The 21,991-nt window shown below is 43.0% G+C and overlaps 1 protein-coding gene across 1 annotated transcript; it reads right to left on the bottom strand.

The window, feature by feature from the left end:
• Positions 1 to 4,213: 4,213 nt before the first annotated feature.
• LOC308163672 (endoplasmin-like) lies at positions 4,214 to 21,678 on the bottom strand. The gene is made up of 18 exons (XM_080537853.1): positions 21,550 to 21,678; positions 20,425 to 20,533; positions 19,579 to 19,720; positions 19,236 to 19,352; positions 18,344 to 18,675; positions 17,544 to 17,655; positions 16,902 to 17,039; positions 16,376 to 16,492; positions 15,960 to 16,097; positions 8,629 to 8,706; positions 8,474 to 8,539; positions 7,678 to 7,947; positions 7,123 to 7,368; positions 6,844 to 6,980; positions 6,201 to 6,279; positions 5,661 to 5,816; positions 4,794 to 4,934; positions 4,214 to 4,373 (listed from the first exon to the last, which is right to left on the bottom strand). The coding sequence occupies exons 1-18, from the start codon at positions 21,596 to 21,598 to the stop codon at positions 4,347 to 4,349; spliced, it is 2,454 nt and encodes an 817-aa protein (XP_080393979.1). The 5' UTR covers positions 21,599 to 21,678; the 3' UTR covers positions 4,214 to 4,346.
• Between the last annotated feature and the right edge of the window lie 313 nt (positions 21,679 to 21,991).

The following is a 21,991-nucleotide window of genomic DNA, read 5'->3' as shown; positions in this document are numbered from 1 at the left end:
ACTCAAGGGTGAAATTACACAACGTTTGTATCCAGGAAAGTAGTTTTAATCACATCATATAGATCACTTTTAGTGACAGGTCTTTGGAAGATTAAAGTGAAAGACAGACTTTGTCTCCTGAACTCCTTGCAGACAGTGAGGAGCTGTTAGAGCTCTACCTAGAGGACGTGTTGAGGTACAACAAGGAGGCGGTGATGGCAGCGCTGCACACGCTGCTGCAGAACACGCTGAGAGACCAGCAGAAAAGACTCAAGGCAGGAAGTCACACACACACACACACACACGCATGAAATTAAACATCTTGCATCTTCTGCTTTGCGTTAAGTGTGTCTTATTAGTTCTAATGTGTGTTGTGTTGTCTTTGCGTGTGTGTGTGTGTGTGTGTGTGTGTTGTGTTTGCGTGTGTGTGTGTGTGTGTGTGTGTGTGTGTGTTGTGTTTGCGTGTGTATGTATTATGTCTTTGCATGTGTGTGTGCGTGCGTGTGTGTATATGTTGTCTTTGCATATGAGTGTGTGTGTGTATATGTTTGCATGTGCGTGTGTGTATATGTTGTCTTTGCATATGATTATGTTTGCATGTGTGTGCGTGCGTGTGTATATGTTGTTTTTGCATATGAGTGTGTGTGTGTGTGTATATGTTTGCATGTGCGTGCGTGTGTGTGTGTATGTGTTGTCTTTGCATGCGCGTGTGTGTGTGTGTAAATGTTGTCTTTGTGTGTGTGTGTGTGTGTGTGTGTAAATGTTGTCTCTGCGTGCGTGTGTGTGTGTGTGTGTGTGTGTGTGTGTGTGTGTGTGTGCCAGGTTGTGGAGGGTCTCCAGGCTGCCCAGGCTGTGTGAGCTCTGTGGTCAGCAGCAGCAGCAACATGGCCTTCAGGACAGCCTGTCTGGACAGCCTGCAGGTACACACACACACACACACACACACCCCGGGGGAGGCCGGGGGAGGTGCACACACACACACACACACACACCTCGGGGGAGGCCGGGGGAGGTGCACACACACACACACACACACACACACACACACACACACACACACCCCGGGGGAGGCCGGGGGAGGTGCACACACACACACCCCAGGGGAGGCTGGGGGAGGTACACACACACACCCCAGGGGAGGCAGAAATCGGAGGCCGGGCTGGCCTCAAACACGTTCCTCATGCGATGCCATGCATTACAATGAGCCTGTCCTCCGATTTCTACCTCCACCAGCCTCCCCTGCAGCACACAGGGTAATAGAACCTCGAACAGCAACAGAGAGGACTGTGTGACTGGTCTATGGTGTGTGTGTGTGTGTGGGTGGGTGTGTGTGTGTGTGTCTGTCTTTGTGTGACTGGTCTATGGTGTGTGTGTGTGTGTGTGTCTGTCTTTGTGTGACTGGTCTATGGTGTGTGGGTGTGTGTGTGTGTCTATGGTTGTGCTGTGTGTGTGTGTGTCTGTGTCTGTGTCTCTGTGTGTGTGTCTGTGACTGTGTGTGTGTGTGTGTGTGTGTGTGTGTCTGTCTTTGTGTGACTGGTCTATGGTGTGAGGGTGTGTGTGTCTGTGGTTGTGCTGTGTCTGTGTCTCTGTGTGTGTGTCTGTGACTGTGTGTGTGTGTCTCTGTGTCTCTGTGTCTGGGTCTCTGTGTGTGTGTGTGTGTGTGTGTGTGTGTGTGTCTGTGACTGTGTGTGTGTGTGTGTGTGTGTGTCCTCCGTAGGTGCAGGACACTCCTGGGTTGTCAGCCTCCCTCCAGCAGGCCCTGAGGACGGTGACGGCGGGGCGTTGTGTGTCCAGGAGCGCGTGTTCCTCTGGAGGGGTCAGTCTGACGCCTCCACACCAGGGGAGGCTGGGGGAGGTAGAAATCGGAGGACGGGCTCATTCTAATGCATGGAACGGAGGATGAGGAATGGCATCTGGAATGAATGGATGGACTGAGGAATGGAATGGCTTCAAACGCGTGTTGTTGTGTTTGATACCAACGTTCTTTATTCCGTTCCATGCATCACAATGAGTCCGTCCTCCGGTTTCTACCTCCAACCCCCAGCCTCCCCTGCTCCAGACCCTCTGTAGAGGTTAACACTAGAACAGCCGTGCGTTTTTACCTCCTAAAAGAGCCACTAAATGACCCCCTCTTTAGAATGGGAATCTGCTATTTACACACAACGACCACTAGTTGGCCGGCTTGTAAATTAGCCTGCCTCCTACACAGAAAAACTGCAAAATAGCTTTATACTAGCTTATCCTGATGTGATTTTGAAAATGTAAGGATACTGGGTGGTAGAACGCACATATCTAGGAAAAGTTTTTTTACTCACAGGCTCATGGCTGATTAAGTGTTAATGGATGGCATATATTTATGAGGTGTGATGTGTGTGGGTCAGTACTGATATGACGACTTCCTGTCCTCCATAGACAGATACACACGCTGGCAACAGCGGCCGCCCAGGAATGAAATCTGAGCACCCAGGGATGAACTGCCCTGAATAGCAGAATAGCAGACCCCTAGTGGTGAATGCATTGAATTGTTTTTCTAAAATGAATTTTGTGTTATTTGTAACGACTAAATATATATTAATCTGTATATTAATATTCATATATTAATCTGTATATTCATATAAATTCATATTAATCTGTGTTTAAATGTACATTAAAACCCTGAAACAATCTGCAAATGTTTTTGCTTTAGCTTTTGTTTTCATCTACTATTCTTATTTGGTATTGGCCTACTGATAATACTGATAATAACATGTAAGAGCTAAAACAACAGCTATTCCTCTAAGGGCCAGTCGTGTGTACCTGTAACAGAGACCTTTTACTCCCCTTTTCTTGATGTGTTTTCAGCCGTGGGTTCAAATCCACCTGAGGACATTACTGTCAAACAATATAACAGAGCACATGGACTTTCTTTTCAAAATGGATTGTATCCCATGTTCCATATTTTATAATAATAATAATAACTATTATTTGTATAGCACTTTTACTGCAAACGTTGCAGCTCAAAGTGCTTTAATCATTATAATCATAATTTAATTATGTAGTCATAATATTATTTCGGCAATATTAAAAAGATCGGTTTTTAGTCTTGACTTTAACATATTTGCTGAGGTTGCATCCCTAATGTAAACTATTTGATTTAAATATGTAATGTAATATATAATGTAATAATGTGAAACATTCAATTATTCAACCCCAATACTTACATTATCATCCAGTGTGATCAAAAGGTAGCCCAATCTGGCAACACTGACTGTAGTTTGGACTGTGTAATTGTTTTTACATACTGTTATTTGGCAATGACCTACTGACAATAACATAATGTAAGAACTAAAATGACTATTCCTTCAATTTGTATGGACAGTAGTTGTAAGATACACCAGCACTATCAAAAGAAACAGTTGATGGCAGTATCCGCTTGTTAAGTCTGACGTCAAAAGTGACGTTTAGCCATTTCCGAGTCCAAACCAGAAATTCCCCGCACCAGAGTACCTGTGAACTACAGCGGTAGAATGACAGTTTAATCGTTTTTTAGACTCGGATCTATTCATACAACAATGGACACAGCACTTTCCCGTTTTCTCCATATTGTCAGGGTATTTGAGCCTCGGAAAAGCGCTATATAAATATAATTTATTATTATTATTATTTTGGCATTTCGAAGACAGCGCCTAAGCCAACGTTGGACCCGGAAACACGTCACGACTTAACAAGCGGATACATGCAGCAGCATATCTTCTTCTTCTTCTTCTTTTTATTTGATTGGCGGTTGGCAACCAACTTAAGGCGCATTACCGCCACCTAGCGGACTGTGTGGAACCAGCAGCATATCTCCCTTCCCCTCTCCGGTGCGCAGTGTGGGCATGCAGGTATGTGAATGGCCCTGTGTTGTATTATTATAGTCCACTAGAGGGTAGTATTTGCTCAATGTACGTAATAGGCCTAGAACCTAGATGATGAAAAGAAATGCTCAGATGGTTGGTTTGCTTGAGCTAAAATTGTATGTTGTTGGTGTGAAACAGGCATAATTGTGTTGATTATCATGACTTGAAACTGAACAACGTGATGTCTTTTGCTATGAATAAAAAGGGTGGAGACTTGGAGAATGAAATTCTAAGCAGAATTCATGACACAGGTAAAAAAAAAAAAATCAAAGCCGAGATTCCCTTTACAGAAACATTTAATGGTTCTCGTGACAGGAAGTCCACTCTCCATAACCGGGTCAGTTAAATATTAACATATTTACAGTCATGTGGAATGTATAAAATGAACAAAAAAACAAAAAAACAACAGAAAACACGTATTGCCTAAAAAAACCACCCCTACCCTTCAGTGCCCCCACCCCACTTCAGCAGAGAGAAGATGGTTCAGTCTCACAGCTCAACATGTGTACTGGCACCCTGGAGAGAGCAAAAGGGAAAAGAAAATCAGTTAATCTTAATAAAGATGCTGGGGATGTCCAATGGACTTATCGCTAAGCCTCGCCCCCTTTGAAAACTTGGACAAACAAACAACGCTGACTGACCGACCGTGACTGAATGACATTCAATGACGTACAATGGCGGGAGTTCAAATTTCTGATTTACAAGTAAGTAATAGACATGTTTTTTAAAGATGACAAGAATATTTCGTCTAGAAGTTTTTCACCATCAGATAAGTTGTTTGTCCGAGTTTTCTGCCTGTAGTGACTTTTGCTGTGATATGATTGGACAATTTCTATTTTGGGGCGTGGCTTAGCGATAGGTCTATAGGTTAGACTAACACAGATGACATTCAGATGTTTTTTTTCAGTTTTATTACAGTCAGCCCCCCCATCTCACCGAATGCTTCTCTTCATCCTCATCTGCTTTCACTTCCTCCTCATCCTCAGCCACCTCTTCCTCTGCCTGTTCCTCCTCTGGCTCCTCCTCTGGCTCCTCCTCTGGCTCCTCCTCTGGCTCCTCCTCCGGCTCCTCCTCCACCTATGAAAGGTAAGGGAATAAAGATGAGCAAAATAAACACATTCATATCTCTCAATCGCCACCGTCCTCTTCACCATACCTGCTCTTCTACAGTGTAAACAAAGGTATTTTTCCATCCAGTGCCATACAGTAGTTGTTCATACCATTCTATCCGGCAGACGACACACACTTTGTGATGCAATGGACTCGATGAGAAATCCCCACTACTCTACACTAACCAGGTAGCAGTGGGGGATTACTCACCGAATCAATTGCATTGCAATATTTTGGCTTGACTAGTGAGCATGTCATTGATTTTCAACAACGTTGACATTTTTTAAAAACTTTTTTCTGAATGAAAGTCTGAACATTTTGATTGGTTGCCGATGAAGTGGAAAATGTTGAATTCTAAGAAACTGATTTCTCTGTAATTACATAATTATTGAGCAATATGTCCTCAGCGCATCCTGTTATTGTGATGTTGGAGAGCCAAGGTTATGGGGGGGCGGAGGGGGGCTGGAAAGTTGTGTCTATAAGAAGACTGAGCCCAGAGTAATAGGGCAGGCTATTAATTCTCTACTTCCCCTTGTTGTAACCAGTACTATAATAAAAGGCATTGTGTAAGCTGTTTGACTTGAGTTTCCTGTGCTCATTCTAATTACATATCTACATGAGAAACAATTAATCAACAACACTGACTTGCTCCCGCTTTCACCAGCTGCTGTCACATGATGCTACTGTACGTACCTGTTCGTTGAGGTCGATGTTCACGCTGAGCCGGAGCATGCGCTCTATCCTGTCTCCGTAGGCCTTGGTGTCGGCCAGCTGGTAACCTGACCGCAGGGTCGCCGTCTCAAACAGCACCACAGCCAGATCTGAGGCTGTCTGGTCCTCTGCATCACCCTGTGGGCGGGAAGACAATACATCAATAAATCACACTGTTAGAAATCTCATGATCCAGTTGAGTTGAGTAAGTAAGTAAGTCATGTTTATTTATATAGCACATTTTATAACGACAAAACAGCCGCCCAAACTGCTTAACAGAAAAACACTAGTAAAAGAGGACAACAGATAAAAAATACACTAAAACAAGGTGCAATACAAAATACCAGTGCAGAAATAAAAGTACAGAAAGTAACACGGAAAGTAAGAGTACACATAGGAAAGAAGGGAAAACAGTGATTTGTCTGAAAATCTGTGAATTACCCATCCCAAATGTTACAGTGTTAGGATTGTTCCATACATAAAGTTAGTACGAAGGCTAGGGTTCCAAATCAGTCAACTCACATTGACTCTCTTCAGCATCTCCTTGATGAGGGGGTGTTTGGGGTTGATCTCTAAGGTTTTCTTCTGGCTTGCATAATAACTGGAAAACAACAATAACATGTATTAAATACATAGTGATAATTATATACACAATATTGCATTGCTGTATTATTCAACAGGATACACTACATACATTGACGAAGGCTTCAGTATTATTCAGGATGTAGGAGCCATGAATATGATTTAAGGAGTATTTAGTATACTAGGCTAATGGGTTTATTGTGAGTTTATTTTCGATTGATTCACCATATTGAGACGTCACATGGTGATGGGCGGTGATTTGGTACGGTAATTTAAGCACCTGCGCACCTTGCATGGCGGTAGTGGAGAGAGAGGGGAGCGATGGGTCGCTGTATTTTTGTTGACTGCATATTATTTACGTATTGTTTGTTATTTTCTTATTTTGTTCGCTTATGGATTCTTTTTGTACGTTCACCTAGTTTGATTAACAATTCAATAAATTCTCTAAACGTACCTTTCATCTCAGCAAATTGTTTTGGGCGCGTCATACAATCATCAACCCAGACCTTGCTTGCGTCTCTCAGCGACTTTTTTTTACTATTTGACTCAATCTAGTCGCTACACAGGATGTGACGGTTCTTACTTTGTAGAGATGTCTTTTCCTGTCTGGTAGGCCTGTGCCTTCATGATCCTCTCCATGTTTCCAGACCAGCCGTACTGGCTGGCGACCAGGGCGCAGGGGGACTTAGTCAGCCTCTGAGAAAGAACAGCCTTCTCAATCTGCAGAGAGACAACAAACAGAAATAAACATCAATTTCGAAAAACTTAAAGCTCAATCAGCCATCGAGAAACATGGCATTTATGTTCATGTTCATATTTCCAAATAAGGGCTGTGATGAAAGGGACACTGATCTAAACTGACCTTGTCTTTCAGGGCGCTGTCCTTCATCCAGGTGGTGAGGGGCTCGAACTCCTTCTCCAGGGCCTCCCTGTTCTCTTTGGCCTTGTCGCTCTCGTCAAACTTGACGCCCTCCTTGGCCACGTTCTGGAAGCGCTTGCCGTCGAACTCCGGCAGGGCCTGGATGCAGTACTCGTCCACAGGCTCCGTCAGGTAGACCACCTCGTAGCCCTTCTTCAGCAGGTTCTCCACAAACGGAGAGGACTCGGCCTGAGGAAAAAGGGACGGGGAGGTAAGTGTTCTCCATCGCAAAATACTCGACCATGTTCTCTACTCTCCTAGACCCTGCTTCTGAAATGTACTCTCTCTCTCTCATTCTGTCTCTCTCCCTCTCTCTCTCCCTCTATCACTGTCTCTCTCTGTCTCTCTCCCTCCCCCTCTATCACTGTCTCTCCCTCTCTCTCTGTCTCCTCCTCTCTCCCCCTCTCTCTCTCTAGTGTAAATATACACTTTACAACACATTTATATATTTAAACACAGAACAGTGTTCATGTCCGTCACACTCCTCCTGACCCTCACCTCCTTTCTGCTGGTTCCAGCCATGAAGTAGATCTTGTCTTGCTTCTCCTTCATGCGCTCGACGTACTGCTCAAGACTGGCCAGCACTGTCTCACTGTTGGAGGTCTGGAAGCGCAGCAGCTTGGCCAGACGGGTTCTGTTGGAGTGGTCCTCGATCACTCCCAGCTTGATGTTGGTACCAAACTCCTTCCAGAACTTCTCCTCGTACTCCGCCTCAGCGATCTTCTTGATCATGTCCAGGGTCTTGCGCACCAGCTTCTTGCGGATGACCTGGCAGAAAAAGAAGACACGGGATAAGTATGTTGTCAGAAGAATGTTTGATCCCTGATTGAGACCATTTGATCTGTATTTGATGTGTTTGGATGATGTGTAGATACGTTTAGGTACAGGTTTATATATTTTTTGTATATGTATGTATGTAACTTGTATGTATGTATGTATATGTGGCTGTGAAGTATCCTTTGATTACAGTATAAGATGACTGTATGCATCCCTTGTGGATGTTAGTTCAGAGCTATGGGGGCATTTGATATAGCCTAACTCTTGTTTATTTATTTTATTTTATTTAACTCCTGTCATTTATATACTTTTTTTCCCCATTGGCAATAGGTGTTTGGTTGATGGGTGGATACATAGGGAAAAATAAAAAAAATATTCATTCATTCATTCCTTATTTGTGTTGTACTGTGTTCTACTTCCTTCTAATAAAATATTGTTTTAAAAAAAGAAGAATGTTTGATTGGTGGAGTGTTGAGTTTTTGTTTGTTCAAGAGACTGATTTGGAAGCAAACCTCACCTTCAGCAGTTTGTGTTGCTGGAGATTTTCTCTTGAGACGTTCAAAGGCAGGTCATCAGAGTCAACCTGATGAAACAGACCAGAGGTTTATCATTCAAATCCCCTTCTGTGTTTGAGGAATACAATTTGAATGATCTACAATGGATATTACTCACCACGCCCCTCACAAAGTTCAAGTACTTGGGCATCATGTCATGGAAGTCATCGGTGATGAAGACTCTACGCACAAACAGCTTTTAGGGAGAGAGGGAGACAGAGATTGAAGCTTGTTAATGACAGAGACAAAACTACTCAGAAAACTACTACTAACAAAACTAAGGCATATCCCCTGTTACTGTACATAGCACTACTTGCGATATATACAACACCATAATATCCGTATAAAAGAAAAGATTAGTATTGATTATCGTTATGATACTGTTGTAGTTTTATATCAAATATATTGAGAATTGAAGTCTGTATCTCTACATTCTGGGAAATCGTAGCTAACAATTCAGTTTGCCTGGGGACAGTGCCAATGACTTGTTGCGTACTTACTAAACTCTAGCTCTTCCTGTCACCACATTTGTTTGCTAAGATTAGTGATCTCATAAAGGGTGTCGACTTTGTATATAAGGGGTGTGCTCAGAGAAGGAGGAGGCTCTGAGGCTCTGAGGCTCTGGACGTTGCAAACTCTAGACTAGACTAGACTAGACTCCTGTCATGTAACTTCATAAATAAAAGGCTTCAAGCTAAGTTGATCAATCTCCTTGTGTTCAATTACGCAATATCACACGAGAGGGAGTGCTGTTATACCTCGTACCGAAGACAATCACAGCCGTGCTGATATTCAGTATAACAGCACGACCTCGAGTGTGATATTGCTTTTATACAACAGTTCTACAGCACAATTTATTAGTTAACAGTAATAAGCAACAACAGATTATGATTTGTTTGTTTATTTAATCATATATTTTGGCTCCGTCAACCAAAAAATGTTCGGCAACTGGACTGTTGCCTAGTAACCTGAACACAAACATCTGCAGGCTAGCTACTTTGTATTAACGATCATTTTGGAGTGATACATATAGTTAAAAGTCCCAGTTAGTCCTTGGGCCAAACCCCAAAATTGAACATTTCATTACCAAATTCTGGGCAAATTCTAGATGTGATTTTTTAATTCCTATACATCCCTAGATTATGTTTTGATATGATAGACCTTTTGGTTTGGCAGCTTATTAGTGGTTATCACCTCTTAAAGGTATGGAGTTTTGACAGAAAAAGTCCCCTGCCATATCTTGCTCCCCTTCGCATGATTCGCGCGTAGCTGTGCTGTGGTTGTGATAGAGACATGAGCCCTTTCATGTTCTTTATGCGCCTGAGTCTCCTAAACACGTAGAGACCAACCCCGAGTCGATTAATAATTCCTACGATGAGCTGTGGTAACTTTCCCGCACCTACCCCCTACCGGTGAATGCCTAATTTTTGCGGTTTTCCGGAGGTAATATGCGGTAGGTGCGGGAAAGTTATCATAGCTCAGCGTAGGAAGCTCTGAACGACTCGGGGTTGGTCTCTACTTGTTCAGAAGACCCAGGCGCATAAAGAACATCTGGCTCATGTCTCTATCACAAGCACAGCCCGAGCTACGTGCGACTCACGCGAAGGGGAGCAGAATATGGCAGGGCACTTTTTTTCTTCTTTTTTTTGTGGACCCGAATGCAGGACACTGAGGCAGATGAAAGGTCAAACCCATGGATGGGTACATTTATTGTTTTCAGAATTTTTATGTTTAAATATACAAATGATACATGATCTACTTAAAATATTTCCATAACTTTCCAGAATAGAAATCTAATCAGTAAAAAAAGATCTAAAACAAGCCTTTAGAATATGGATAATAAAACATACAATACATAACATAACATAAAATAAAATAAAAATCTTACTATACTCCTCTTACTGTATTGTCTTTATATAATGTACGTAAAGCACTTTGAATTGTCCTTGTCGTATGAAATGTGCGATACAAATAAACTTGCCTTGCCTAAACCCTTTTTGAAGGTTTTGTTTATGTCCAGGTTTCACATATCTCTGTAGTTACATGTTCAGTGAGTGAGTCTAGTTGCTGGTGACCGCTAGGACCATAGGCAGATGCCTTGTTGGTAAGTAATTTGTTCAAAGTGCTTAAAACAAATAAAGTGTGTGTTTACCTCCTCAAATAAATTAACTTAGCCCCAGCTAGATCCATATTAAGAGGTAAGTTACCTCAGGTAACTTTAGCTAGCAAGCTAGTTTAGAGTTAGTGGTAATGTATATCTAGCTGGTTAGATAACTACGCGACCTTGGGTTCCCTGAAAGGTGCTATATAAATGCAAGTTATTATTATTATTATTATTATTATTATTATTATTATAACTAGCTAGCTAGTTTTTTCCACCATAAATCATCTCCTGAAGCCACAACCATCTCCCACTACTGAGGCTACAGAGCAGCAATGTAACAGCTTCATTGACTTTTTCAGATCCAAGGTCAACAACATTCGCTCTCTGATGCCCAGCTCTTCCTCTCTGTCTCCCTCTGCTACCAACCCCTCGCCTGGGAGTTTGCCATCTCTCCCATGTTTCACAGAGGTTCAACAGAGCCACATTATGGAAATCCTTAGAGGAATGAAATCATGCACTTGCGCCCTGGACCCCATTCCCACTGCTCTGCTCAAGACATATGCCAAACTTGCCTTCCTGTCCAAGGTGCTAGTGAAGGAAGTTGCTTCCCAACTCCAGGATCACCTCAAACACAACAACCTGTTTGAAAGATTTCAGTCAGGCTTTCGCTCAGCCCACAGTACAGAAACGGCTATGCTAAGGGTGACGAATGAACTGCTGATGACATCCTCCTGGACCTGACAGCAGCATTTGACATGGTGGATCACACTATCCTCCTAGAGCGCTTCCACACCACCATTGGACTCTCAGACTCTGCACTGAAGTGGTTTCAGTCCTATCTCTCTGGCAGGACTGAATACGTCTCACTGGGAGGATGCAAGTCCAGACTTCTCCCTGTTACCTGTGGTGTTCCACAGGGGTCGGTTCTCGGCCCCATCCTCTTCATCACCTACATGCTCCCCCTCGGTCGTGTCATCACTAGGGTTGGGTACCGAAAATCGGTACCGGTAGGTACCGGTTACTTTACATTCGGTATGTACCCGTACCGAATCGCAAAGGAGATTTCGGTACCTCATTTCGGTACTTTTGTGTCCGGTGTCATGCAACAGTCAACCACACGTGACTTGAGTCGTGACGTGACATCGCCTGTTAAATTTCCAATCAGTGCGTGTCGTGGTAGTGAGGTGAGCAGTTGTGTTGAGAACTTAAGAAGAGTGAGTTTATAGTAAGTGTAGTAATATAGTTAGTGATTGTATTATTGTATTATTATTATTATTATTATTATCATCATCATAATCATAATAATATTATCGAATTTCGCTAGCTAGCCTAGCTACGAGGTCACCGAGAATGCCGAAGGCCCTAATGAAGCAGCGTTCTAAAGTGTGGCTGCATTTCACCCGACTCGACGAAAACAACGCGAAGTGCTCAAAATGCTTAAAATCCTTCGCACTTTATCGCTATTATGGCGATGTGCTGTGCCTATGGTGTTCCTCAGTCCAGCGGCAGTCAAATGCCGGTAGATTCGTGTCTTGTTCTCTCAGCACCGCTTCCTGGTTGACGACTCCCGTTGACAGCGGGGGGAGAGAAAAGTTTTACCAGGGAATTCGCTCCGCGCTGTGTCGTTCAGTTTCAGGTAAAGTGACGTGAAAACAATATTTGTTTACTTTATGTTTATAAATCTGTGCCATTAGACAATTATGTCAAAACAAAAAAAAAGTCAAAATGACAATAAAAAAGTCAAGAGAGGTGTCGTATTTTGCCAGAGAAGGCAAATATGCTGATCTTTTTGCAAAATAATTGCTGAGGTGGGAGTTTTATTTGTTATTTGAGTGTATATTTAACTGTAATATTATATATATATATATATATATATATATATATATATATATATATATATATATATGTATATTGTGCCTCAGTCAGCAGGAGTTTTATTTTCATTTATTTTAATTTGAGTGTATATTTAACTAATAATATTGTGCCTCAGCAATAAAAAAGTGAAAAGCTGTTTAATGTTGTCGACCGTGTTATTATTATATATATATATATATATGTCATTTTAAAAAATCAAAAGTACCGAATTAAGTACCGTTTTGGTACCGGTACCGTTTTTAAAGTATCGGTTAGGTACCGGTACCGGATAAAACCCAAACGATACCCAACCCTAGTCATCACCAGATATGGGATGTCTTTCCATTGTTATGCTGATGACACACAGCTCTACATTAAAACTGCCCCAAGCCCCTCTGCAGCCATGTCATGTCTCACCACCTGTCTTGAGGAGATAAAGGCATGGATGAACAACAACTTCCTTCAGTTAAACAGTAACAAATCCGAAGCTCTTCTTGTTGGCACCCCACACCAGGTTCAGTCTTCGCCCATATCACAGCTCACCTTCGAGGGTCAAGTCATCCCCTTCTCCTCCTCAGTCTCAAATCGGGGGGTTAGGTTTGACCCTCACCTGACCTTCAGTGACCATATAAAACACCCGTGCAAAACCTCCTTCTATCATCTCAGAAATATTTCCAAACTCCGTCCCACTCTAACCCTGTCAGATGCAGAGAACTTGTCCATGCCTTTGACTACTGCAATCCGCTCTTCATCGGGATTCCTGGCAAAAGCATACAGAAGCTGCCATACATCCAGAACAGCGCTGCCAGGATCCTGATGAGAGTTCACAAATACAAGCACGTAACCCCCGTTCTACACTCACTACACTGGCTCCCTGTCTCATTCAGGGTTGACTACAAAGTCCTTCTTCTCACCCACAAATGCATCAACGGACACGCACCTCCCTATCTACAAGAACTCATCACTCCACAAACCTCCACCCGCACCCTCAGGTCTTCAAACAGTTTGCTCCTCCAGGTCCCCAATACCAGGCTCCGCACCATGGGGGACCGAGCCTTCTGTTCGGCTGCGCCGTGCCTGTGGAACAGCCTTCCTAGCCAGCTAAGGGCAGTACAGAGCCTGTGGAACAGCCTTCCTAGCCAGCTAAGGGCAGTACAGAGCCTGTGGAACAGCCTTCCTAGCCAGCTAAGGGCAGTACAGAGCCTGTAGAACAGCCTTCCTAGCCAGCTAAGGGCAGTACAGAGCCTGGACTCTTTTAAGACAGGCCTTTGACTGTTGAACTGTGTTCATTCTTGTGATTTATTTTGTGTTTTTTTACTATGTTTTTAACTTATTATGTTTTTGTTTTTTTACTCTGTAGCACTCTGAGATTCTTTTGAATGAAAAGTGCAATACAAATAAAATGCATTATTATTATTTATAGTTAATAACACTTTAGTTAGCTAGCTAAACTAGCAAAGTAGCCTGTTGTGTACCCAGGCTTGAGACAGGGTTTTATATTGTAGTAATATTAATGTAACTTACATTCAATTTACAGAAGATTCCTTGTTTGTAGCCCCTCTAAGTTGTAATGAGATCTGCCCCAATTACTGCACCCTGACAATATTTTAGTTTAGAATAAAGTTGGTAATTTAATGTCAAACTAGATGTATTCCTCTATTTCAGAGACCCACATCATCAGCAGTAAGTGTAAGTCTAATGATGGATCCAACTTCAGGTGAATGCAGCAGCAACCTGCCAAGAAAGCGGCATGGACAGCATCATCCACTGCTCTGATGATGGACAGCATCATCCACTGCTCTGATGATGGACAGCATCATTCACTGCTCTGATGATGGACAGCATCATCCACTGCTCTGATGATGGACAGCATCATCCACTGCTCTGATGATGACTCGCACTCAAACCTGGTGTCACCCCAAAACCTGGACTCATGGAGAACTTTGTTGAGGGCGGCAGAAATCAGAAAACATCTCCCAATTTTGGACCACACCTACCACCGGACTCCATACACCTACAGCTTTCACTGCCTTGTGGGCTAAATAAATGTAACTGTTCATCTGCCTCCGCCTCAGTGTCCTGCATTCGGGTCCACTCCCGTACAGAACGTAGGCTAACACCAGTGGCGTAGCGGACGGGCCCGCAAGCGACGCACCGCGGGGGGGGGGGGGCAGCCACTAGGGGGCCCCCTAACATTGGATCCAAACTTTTTAAAAATATTTTAAAAAAAATATAAAACAAAGAAAATAAGTGGCCCTTCATTGTGTCAACCTTAATTTTAATATATAGGCCTATATTTAAAAATATATACATAGTTAGCTGTATCCAATAGCAACATGACTTTGACGTCACACGTAGGCAGTGAGACACAAGGAAAATGAGCAAGCGAAAATACCTCAGCGGTGCGCAAAAACGGGAACTTTCCTATAAAAAGGAACAAAATTCAGCGAAACTTCGAAAAATGTCATATTTTCTTTTACCCAATGCAGCTTCTGAGACGCAGGTATGGATGCGATTAGCACTGGGTCAGGGACAAACGTCGTTGATGCACCTGTTGCTAGCAGCACCACTGTGGAGGCCAGTGTTACTGCAACTTGATACAAGTACAATAAGCATTCTTTAGGTGGTGGTAGATTCTCTATTCGGACATTATAGCCGCTATATGTGGGACTGTCGGTCCGATATTGTAAAAAAATCTAATAACAAAATAATGTTTACGGAAGTACATGTCTCAAGTATTATCTCGGCGGTTAGTCGAGTGAAAGAAAAACAACATACAGATGATAATTCACACAATATAATACCACGAAAGCGTACAGCACTAAACAATAACATTTATTTGGGCAGCATCATACTCAAACTCAGGCAGAAGGGCAGGGTCCGGCCAGGTTCACAGTCACAGGCTGTCAGTGCATCATACAGGTACATAATTCAGCATGGTTAGGCTATATATAGCTGTTTCTTTTTCTATTCTACTATTCTATAGTACTACTATTCTATTCTAGTTTCTTTTTCTATTCTACTATTCTATAGTACTACTATTCTAACTCTGCATTTAGAATGTAGAGTGCATATTGCGAAATTTCGCAACGTCAATAACGCATCGGCCTCTAAAAAAACGCACTTTTTTCTCACAACCACAGCACAGCTACGCCTACGCGCGAATCATGCGAAGGGGAGCAAGATATGGCAGGGGACTTTTTCTGTCAAAACTCCGGTTTTGAAGAAAAGCACTCCATACCTTTAAGAGGTGATAACCACTAATAAGCTGCCAAACCAAAAGGTCTATCATATCAAAACATAATCTAGGGATATATAGGAATAAAAAAATCACATCTAGAATTTGCCCAAAATTTGGTAATGAAAAATGGTTTGGCCCAAGGACTAAGTGCTGTTATACTGTATATCGGCACTCATGGAATGCCTCGTCCAATCAAATTACTTGGTCACATATCAATAGAGAAGAAACCAGACTGAATCCACTACAATACCTTGATGAAGTCGTTCTTCTTGGTGCCGTACTCGTCGAACAGTCCTTTAGGAGCAGCGGCGGGCACGAAGAGGATGGATTTAAAGGTGACCTCGCCCTCTGCAGTGAAGTGGATGTGGGCGATGGGCTCGTCTGTGTCCTGTACCATAAAACAGAAGTCTTTATTGATACAGGAAACACAACAACCTCCAACTGTCATTACACCAATACAGACTTTGCCTTTTGAAGAGAACAACTGCTCGTTAAATGAGGGGAGTTAATACTTAACATATTAATTAAGAGACGACCATCTGCCGAATTAACATGGGAGTACAAACATCTGTTCTTGCTTTGAACAACCACTTAAAGTGATTAAGTATCACTAGCTGAGAGCGTCGGCTGGCTAAATGAGTCTGAATCAACTGGAGAGGCACCCACCTTGGAGAAGGTCTTGTAGAAGGCCTTGTACTCATCCTCCTCCACCTCCTTAGCTTGCCTCTGCCAGATGGGCTTGATGTCGTTCATCAGCTCCCAGTCCCACACAGTCTTCTCCACCTGAAGTCAGTCAGCGAGAGGGAAAGACAGAAATACAGTCATCCACAATAATAATAATAATAATAATAACAACTTTATTTGTATAGCGGTTTCATGCAAACGTTGCAGCTCAAAGTGCTCCAATCATTATATAATCATAATTTAATCATTTAGTCATTTAAAGGCAATATTAAAAAGATGGGTTTTTAGTCTCGACTTGAACATATTTGCTGAGGTTGCATCCCTAATGTAAACTGGCAGTGCATTCCACAATTTGGGTGCATAAAATGAGAATACAGCCTCACCAGCCTCACAATGACATTAACAACAATACACCGAAGCAAGCAAACCCAAAACAATAGAAATGTTAGGGGAGCCATTGAATCTGTTGCTGCCACAGTGGTTTGTCATAGGAAATGACATTGTTTACCTTCTTGGTCTTTGGCTTGTCCTCGTCCTTGTCCTCCCCCTCTTCCTCCACATCAGCCTCATCCTCGGTCGCATCCTCATCCTTCGTCTCTGCCTCTTTAGCCTCATCTTCATCAAGGGGCTCCTCTACTGTCTCAGTCTGAACAAGGAAATAAAGACCACCCTTAAGTTAATATGGCTGTGTCTCCATTTTAACTGTGGCTGTGTTCGAAATGGCATACTAGCATACTGCATACTAGCATACTCAATGAGTATATACTGCATACTGCCTACTAAATTCATAATAAGTATGCCAATACCAGCCGACCGTTCACACTGAAGTATGCATCTCAGTATCCCAGAATGCATTTCACACCGGCCGGCAGCAGGGTTTTTAAATCCTCCATTTTAAACCTCCATTGGCTAAAAGCTGTAATGTTGGTTCTACAAGTGTTAACATGTCATTTTATGAAGTTTTAATATGTTTTCAGGCGAGAAAGTATATATTCCCAAAATAACCCGTTTTTTTCCCAACTCTTTTTTTCTCCAAATCAGTGGTCATTATGTGAAAGAGACATTTTACAGAAGTGCTTTAATACTACAGGATATTGAGCCCTTTGGATAAATACATACGGCATGAAACAGTATTAAACAAATGACTCACCTTGCTGCTCCACACATAGATGGGGAAATTGATAAACTGGGAGTATTTGTTCACAAGTTTCTTGATGGTCTCCAGCTCCAGGTAGTCTGACGCCTCCTCTTTCATCACCAAACTAAAAACAAACGACATGTATTTTAGCCAGGTTAGAGATGGAGCCTGGTGTTAGTGGTTAGAAATGATGTCTTTCAACCAAAACAAAATTCCCATGTGTACTGCCTGAGTCAGACAGACTGCTGACACATTATCATTCATTATAATGAAATCAAATCGAATGAGGCAAATCGAATGAGGCAAATCGAATGAGGCATTTATTAGATCAGATTTGGTTTGACATTTGTGTCTCTGGCCAATTTCAACAAGGTCTTGTAACAACAATTCTAAGCACCCAGTAATGAGGTCAGAGGTCATAATATAAGAACTACTTTATAACACAGTTATCTGCCACTACATAGGCTACATGTATAACAGAGCAACAGCTGCACTATATCATACATGGACTGCACTTATAGCCTTTATCCAAAGCGGCCTCTCATTCACCCATTCACACACACATTCACACACCAATGGCAGCAAGCTACCATGCAAGGCGCCGGCCTGCTCACTGGGAGCAATTTGGTGTTTAGTGTCTTGCCCAAGGACACTTCGACATGTGGCCAGCCAGGGCTCGAACTGCCGACCTGCCAACCTTGCGATCATTAGACGGCAGCTCTACCTCCTGCGCCACAGCCACCCCACTCAACCTCCACTCATCTTCATTCTAGTATGAGGGGGCTAATAATGGTTGCCGCGGTTACACTTACGTGACAGTGGTGCCCCTGCCGAGTGTGTCACCGCGGGGGTCCTCGACGACGGAGAACTCGTTGGAGTCGGACTCCCAGATGTGCTGGGTGCCGTCGTTGTTCTTCGACGTCACGATGACTTTGTCGGCCACCAGGAAGGCGGAGTAGAAGCCCACGCCGAACTGGCCAATGAGCTCAGAGGTGGACTGGCCCTCCTTCTGCATGTCCGTCATCTTGCTGAGGAACTCGCTGGTGCCGGATTTGGCGATGGTGCCGAGGTTCTTCACCATGTCCTCTTTGGTCATGCCGATCCCCGTGTCGGTGATGTGGAGCATGTTCTTCTCCTTGTCAGACTGGGAGGTGAGGAGTCGATACAGGAAAACATTCCATTAATACCACCTTTCATAGTGCATACATAGTGATGTTTGGACAATTGTTTAAATCATGTGGGTCTTATAAGTCTATTCAAGTTTTTTTTTTTCTGAGTTCATTGACAGATAGTGTAGTGATTTAGACAGGAAGGATGGGTGAGAGAGAGAGGAGGGATGACGTGCATGACATGTCCGCAGCCGGAATCGAACCTGGAACCCTGCTTACCCGCTTCGCCACCTAAGCGCCCCATCTATGCATATCTTGACCAAAACAGAAACGCAAAATGTACAGTATTCCTCGTTTAGTGTGCTTACTCATAAAAGGAAAGTGCGCTGTGTACAGATGCAGGCGTTTGAAAGTCTTGGAAGTTTCGTTAAAATGCAAATGCTAAGATGTAAATGTAGAAGGGTCAGAGACCTTAAACTACTCTCTCGGTCTCAGGTTTCACTCCGGAAAGCTCAGTAGTGCGTGGCTAACAGGTGGAAATCAGAAAGAAAGGGCCGATCACAGAACGATCCCACACAGAGGTTAAATTACCCACCTTGATTTTCACCGTCAGCTCTTCATTACCGGTGAGCGCATCCTCATCGGTCAGGGACATCAACCGGATCTTATCCAGGGCGTCAGAAGCATTGGAGATCAGTTCCCTCAAGAAGATCTGAAAGCAGACAGACAAAAACAGGCAACATTAACACAGGACAGTTCACCTCATTCAAACGCATCATCAACAACCTGGTTTGACATCAATCTTGTGGCAGGGCACATTGGAAAAGTTCCAAGTTGATTGACGATTGAAATTGCTAAATTAGATACTGCAAAACCAGTACATCGATCTAACTATTTCGGCCGCACCCCACTTTGACGAAACGCTCAGAGACACTAACCTCTTTGTTCTTGTACAGGGAGTTGATGATCAGCTTCATCATCCTGTTCACCTCCGCCTTGAAGGCATGCTTTTCTGATTTCTCCCGGATTTCCTTTATCTGCGCTGCATTCAGACCGTCAAGCTGGATGGCCTCCTCTTCCCTTGGAAAACAGAAGGGAAATCAGGGATAAGCACAAACAAGGTACTCAGACTAAAGTTTTCCCCCCAAATGGATTATTTACAAGGGGTGCTCATTGCATCAGGGAAAACCCTTATGAAAATGGACTGCACTTATATAGCGCCTTTATCCAAAGCGCTTTAAAAACAGCCTCTCATTCACCCATTCAGACACACATTCACACACCAATGGCGGCAAGCGACCATGCAAGGCGCTGGCCCGCTCACTGGGAGCAATTTGGGGTTCAGTGTCTTGCCCAAGGACACTTCGACATGTGGCCAGCCGGGACTCAAACCGCCGATCTGCCAACCTTGCGATCATTAGACGGCGGCTCTACCTCCTGCGCCACAGCCGCCCCTTATGTTGTAGTTGTTAGCTATTTTAGGCTATTGCAGAGGGTCATGTGCACTTTGCAGGCTTATGGAAGGTCTGGGTGTCAAGCCAAAAATCAAACAGCATCAACAAATCTCATTCAGCCTTTGTCCAAATAAGAGCTGTGATGAATCTACATGGGGGGGAAAAATTGGTCTCCCTGTTGCTTGGTGCGTTTAAGGTCATGAGAGAGAGATGTAGTGTTTTGGAAAAAGAGAAGGAAAAGGAGAAGGTGTGTGTGTGGGGGGCTCACTGCACAAGAGTACTCTGTTTTAGAGGCAGAGAGATGGAGCTGAAATATTTAGAGACACGTACCTCTCGACTACCTCATCATCCGTCCGGGATCCATCTCTGCTTTTGCCCAGGTCCTCCTCCACTGTCCCATCAACGTCTACATCATCATCATCCTCTGCTCTGACGGATGCTATTGTCAAGAGAGAACCAGACAGCAAAGATCAGAAGCTATAAAAATAACGGCACACAGGGTAATCAATTCTTTATGCAAGCTGCTGCAATCTGGGCTCAGTTAACAAAAGGACATTACATTGAACACATCTCAGTGTAGAGCTATATTTGTTTGGTTCAAAGCTTTAATTTCTAGCCTTGAATGTTAATCAGTAACCGCGCAATCTAATAAAGAAGACAGATCCACTTTCATAACTTATATTGTCCCATGTAACGGGTCAAACAGTGGACCATAAAGTCGCATCTGAGGGTCTGAGCCCCAAGCCTTTTCAGGACTTTCCAGCCACTCACGAGACCTCCTTCCATAGAGGGCATTTATATCTCAGAGAGTATTATCAGGGGTTGTAGAGACAATATTCTCCAGAAAATGTTGCACCTATGCTGACTTGACACTCTCTTGTTTCCATTTGGCCGAACCTTGTGAATGAACTGATTAAAACTGCATAAAGCAAACACGGCTTGTATGGGTAGTTGTTATCAAGAGGTAGTCTAGACGATATTGCAGCGTGGGCAGAGGTGTGTGAGCAATGTGTAGCTAGTGTGGCAGAGTGGTGTTATGATGGACAACACCATTTGTGGTATAAAGCAGGAAATTGTACGTAATATAATCTCTAAAAAGCAAAAATCCTCCGTTGAATGGAAAATAAAGTATGCTCAGTAAGCATACAACCTTTTTAAACCTCCAGATATAAGACAATAAAAAGTGTATTGGGAGTTAGCTTGAGGGATAAGAAAGTACCAGAATCTTACTCATCAGTCTTGTGATGTCTTAAAGCTAATTGTTACCCCAAATATTATTGTTATTCTTCCATCAATAAACAAACTACCAGGCAGCATCAGTTTGCCATTCACCATAGCCTAGTACAGAATATTATTATTATTATTATTATTATTATTATTGTGTTATTATTATTCAGCTCATTCATAGAAAATAAAAAAGTTGAAATTGTAATACATAAAGCTGCGGATACTTACTGAATGCCAAAAGAGCGCAAAGGAGGCCCAACACCCACACTCGCTTCATTTTCAATAGATACAGTATTCCTGTTTTTTTCCCCGTTGACTGTATTTCTTTGCTCACCGGAAAAGTGCGTTTGGACTGGATTGAAGACTTCTTTGTCAGACAGACAGACTCCCGTTCTGGTGGAGTTGGACTGGACCTATCGCTGCTCCCCACGCACACAATGTATCCAATCGCAGAACCTTCCGCCTGTACAATCTTCCAATCGCAGCACATGTCCAAGTTTACGCGTCAAAATCGTGTCTAGTGTCTATTGGCTGAACAAAAAGATGAAAATAAATCATAATTGATAAAAAAGCTATAGTATCATAGCTGACAATTCTAACGGGTTTATGAAATAATTAATTTCCTAGCAATTGTGAATATTTGTTGGTCAAAATGGGTGGTGGATAAACT

The sequence above is a fragment of the Nansenia antarctica genome (genome assembly GCF_963989245.1).
Source record: "Nansenia antarctica genome assembly, chromosome: 8".
NCBI lineage: Eukaryota > Metazoa > Chordata > Actinopteri > Argentiniformes > Microstomatidae > Nansenia > Nansenia antarctica.
This window is presented reverse-complemented; position numbering and strand designations above follow the sequence as displayed.

Excerpts from the sequence above, each read along its gene's own strand:
- LOC308163672 (XM_080537853.1), bottom strand. The coding sequence starts at position 21,598 with ATGAAGCGAGTGTGGGTGTTGGGCCTCCTTTGCGCTCTTTTGGCATTC. Across the intron at positions 17,040-17,543 it reads TCTATGTGTGGAGCAGCAAG|ACTGAGACAGTAGAGGAGCC; the intron begins GTGAGTCATTTG and ends TTCCTTGTTCAG. Across the intron at positions 5,817-6,200 it reads AGATGCTGAAGAGAGTCAAT|GGTGATGCAGAGGACCAGAC; the intron begins GTGAGTTGACTG and ends TCCCGCCCACAG.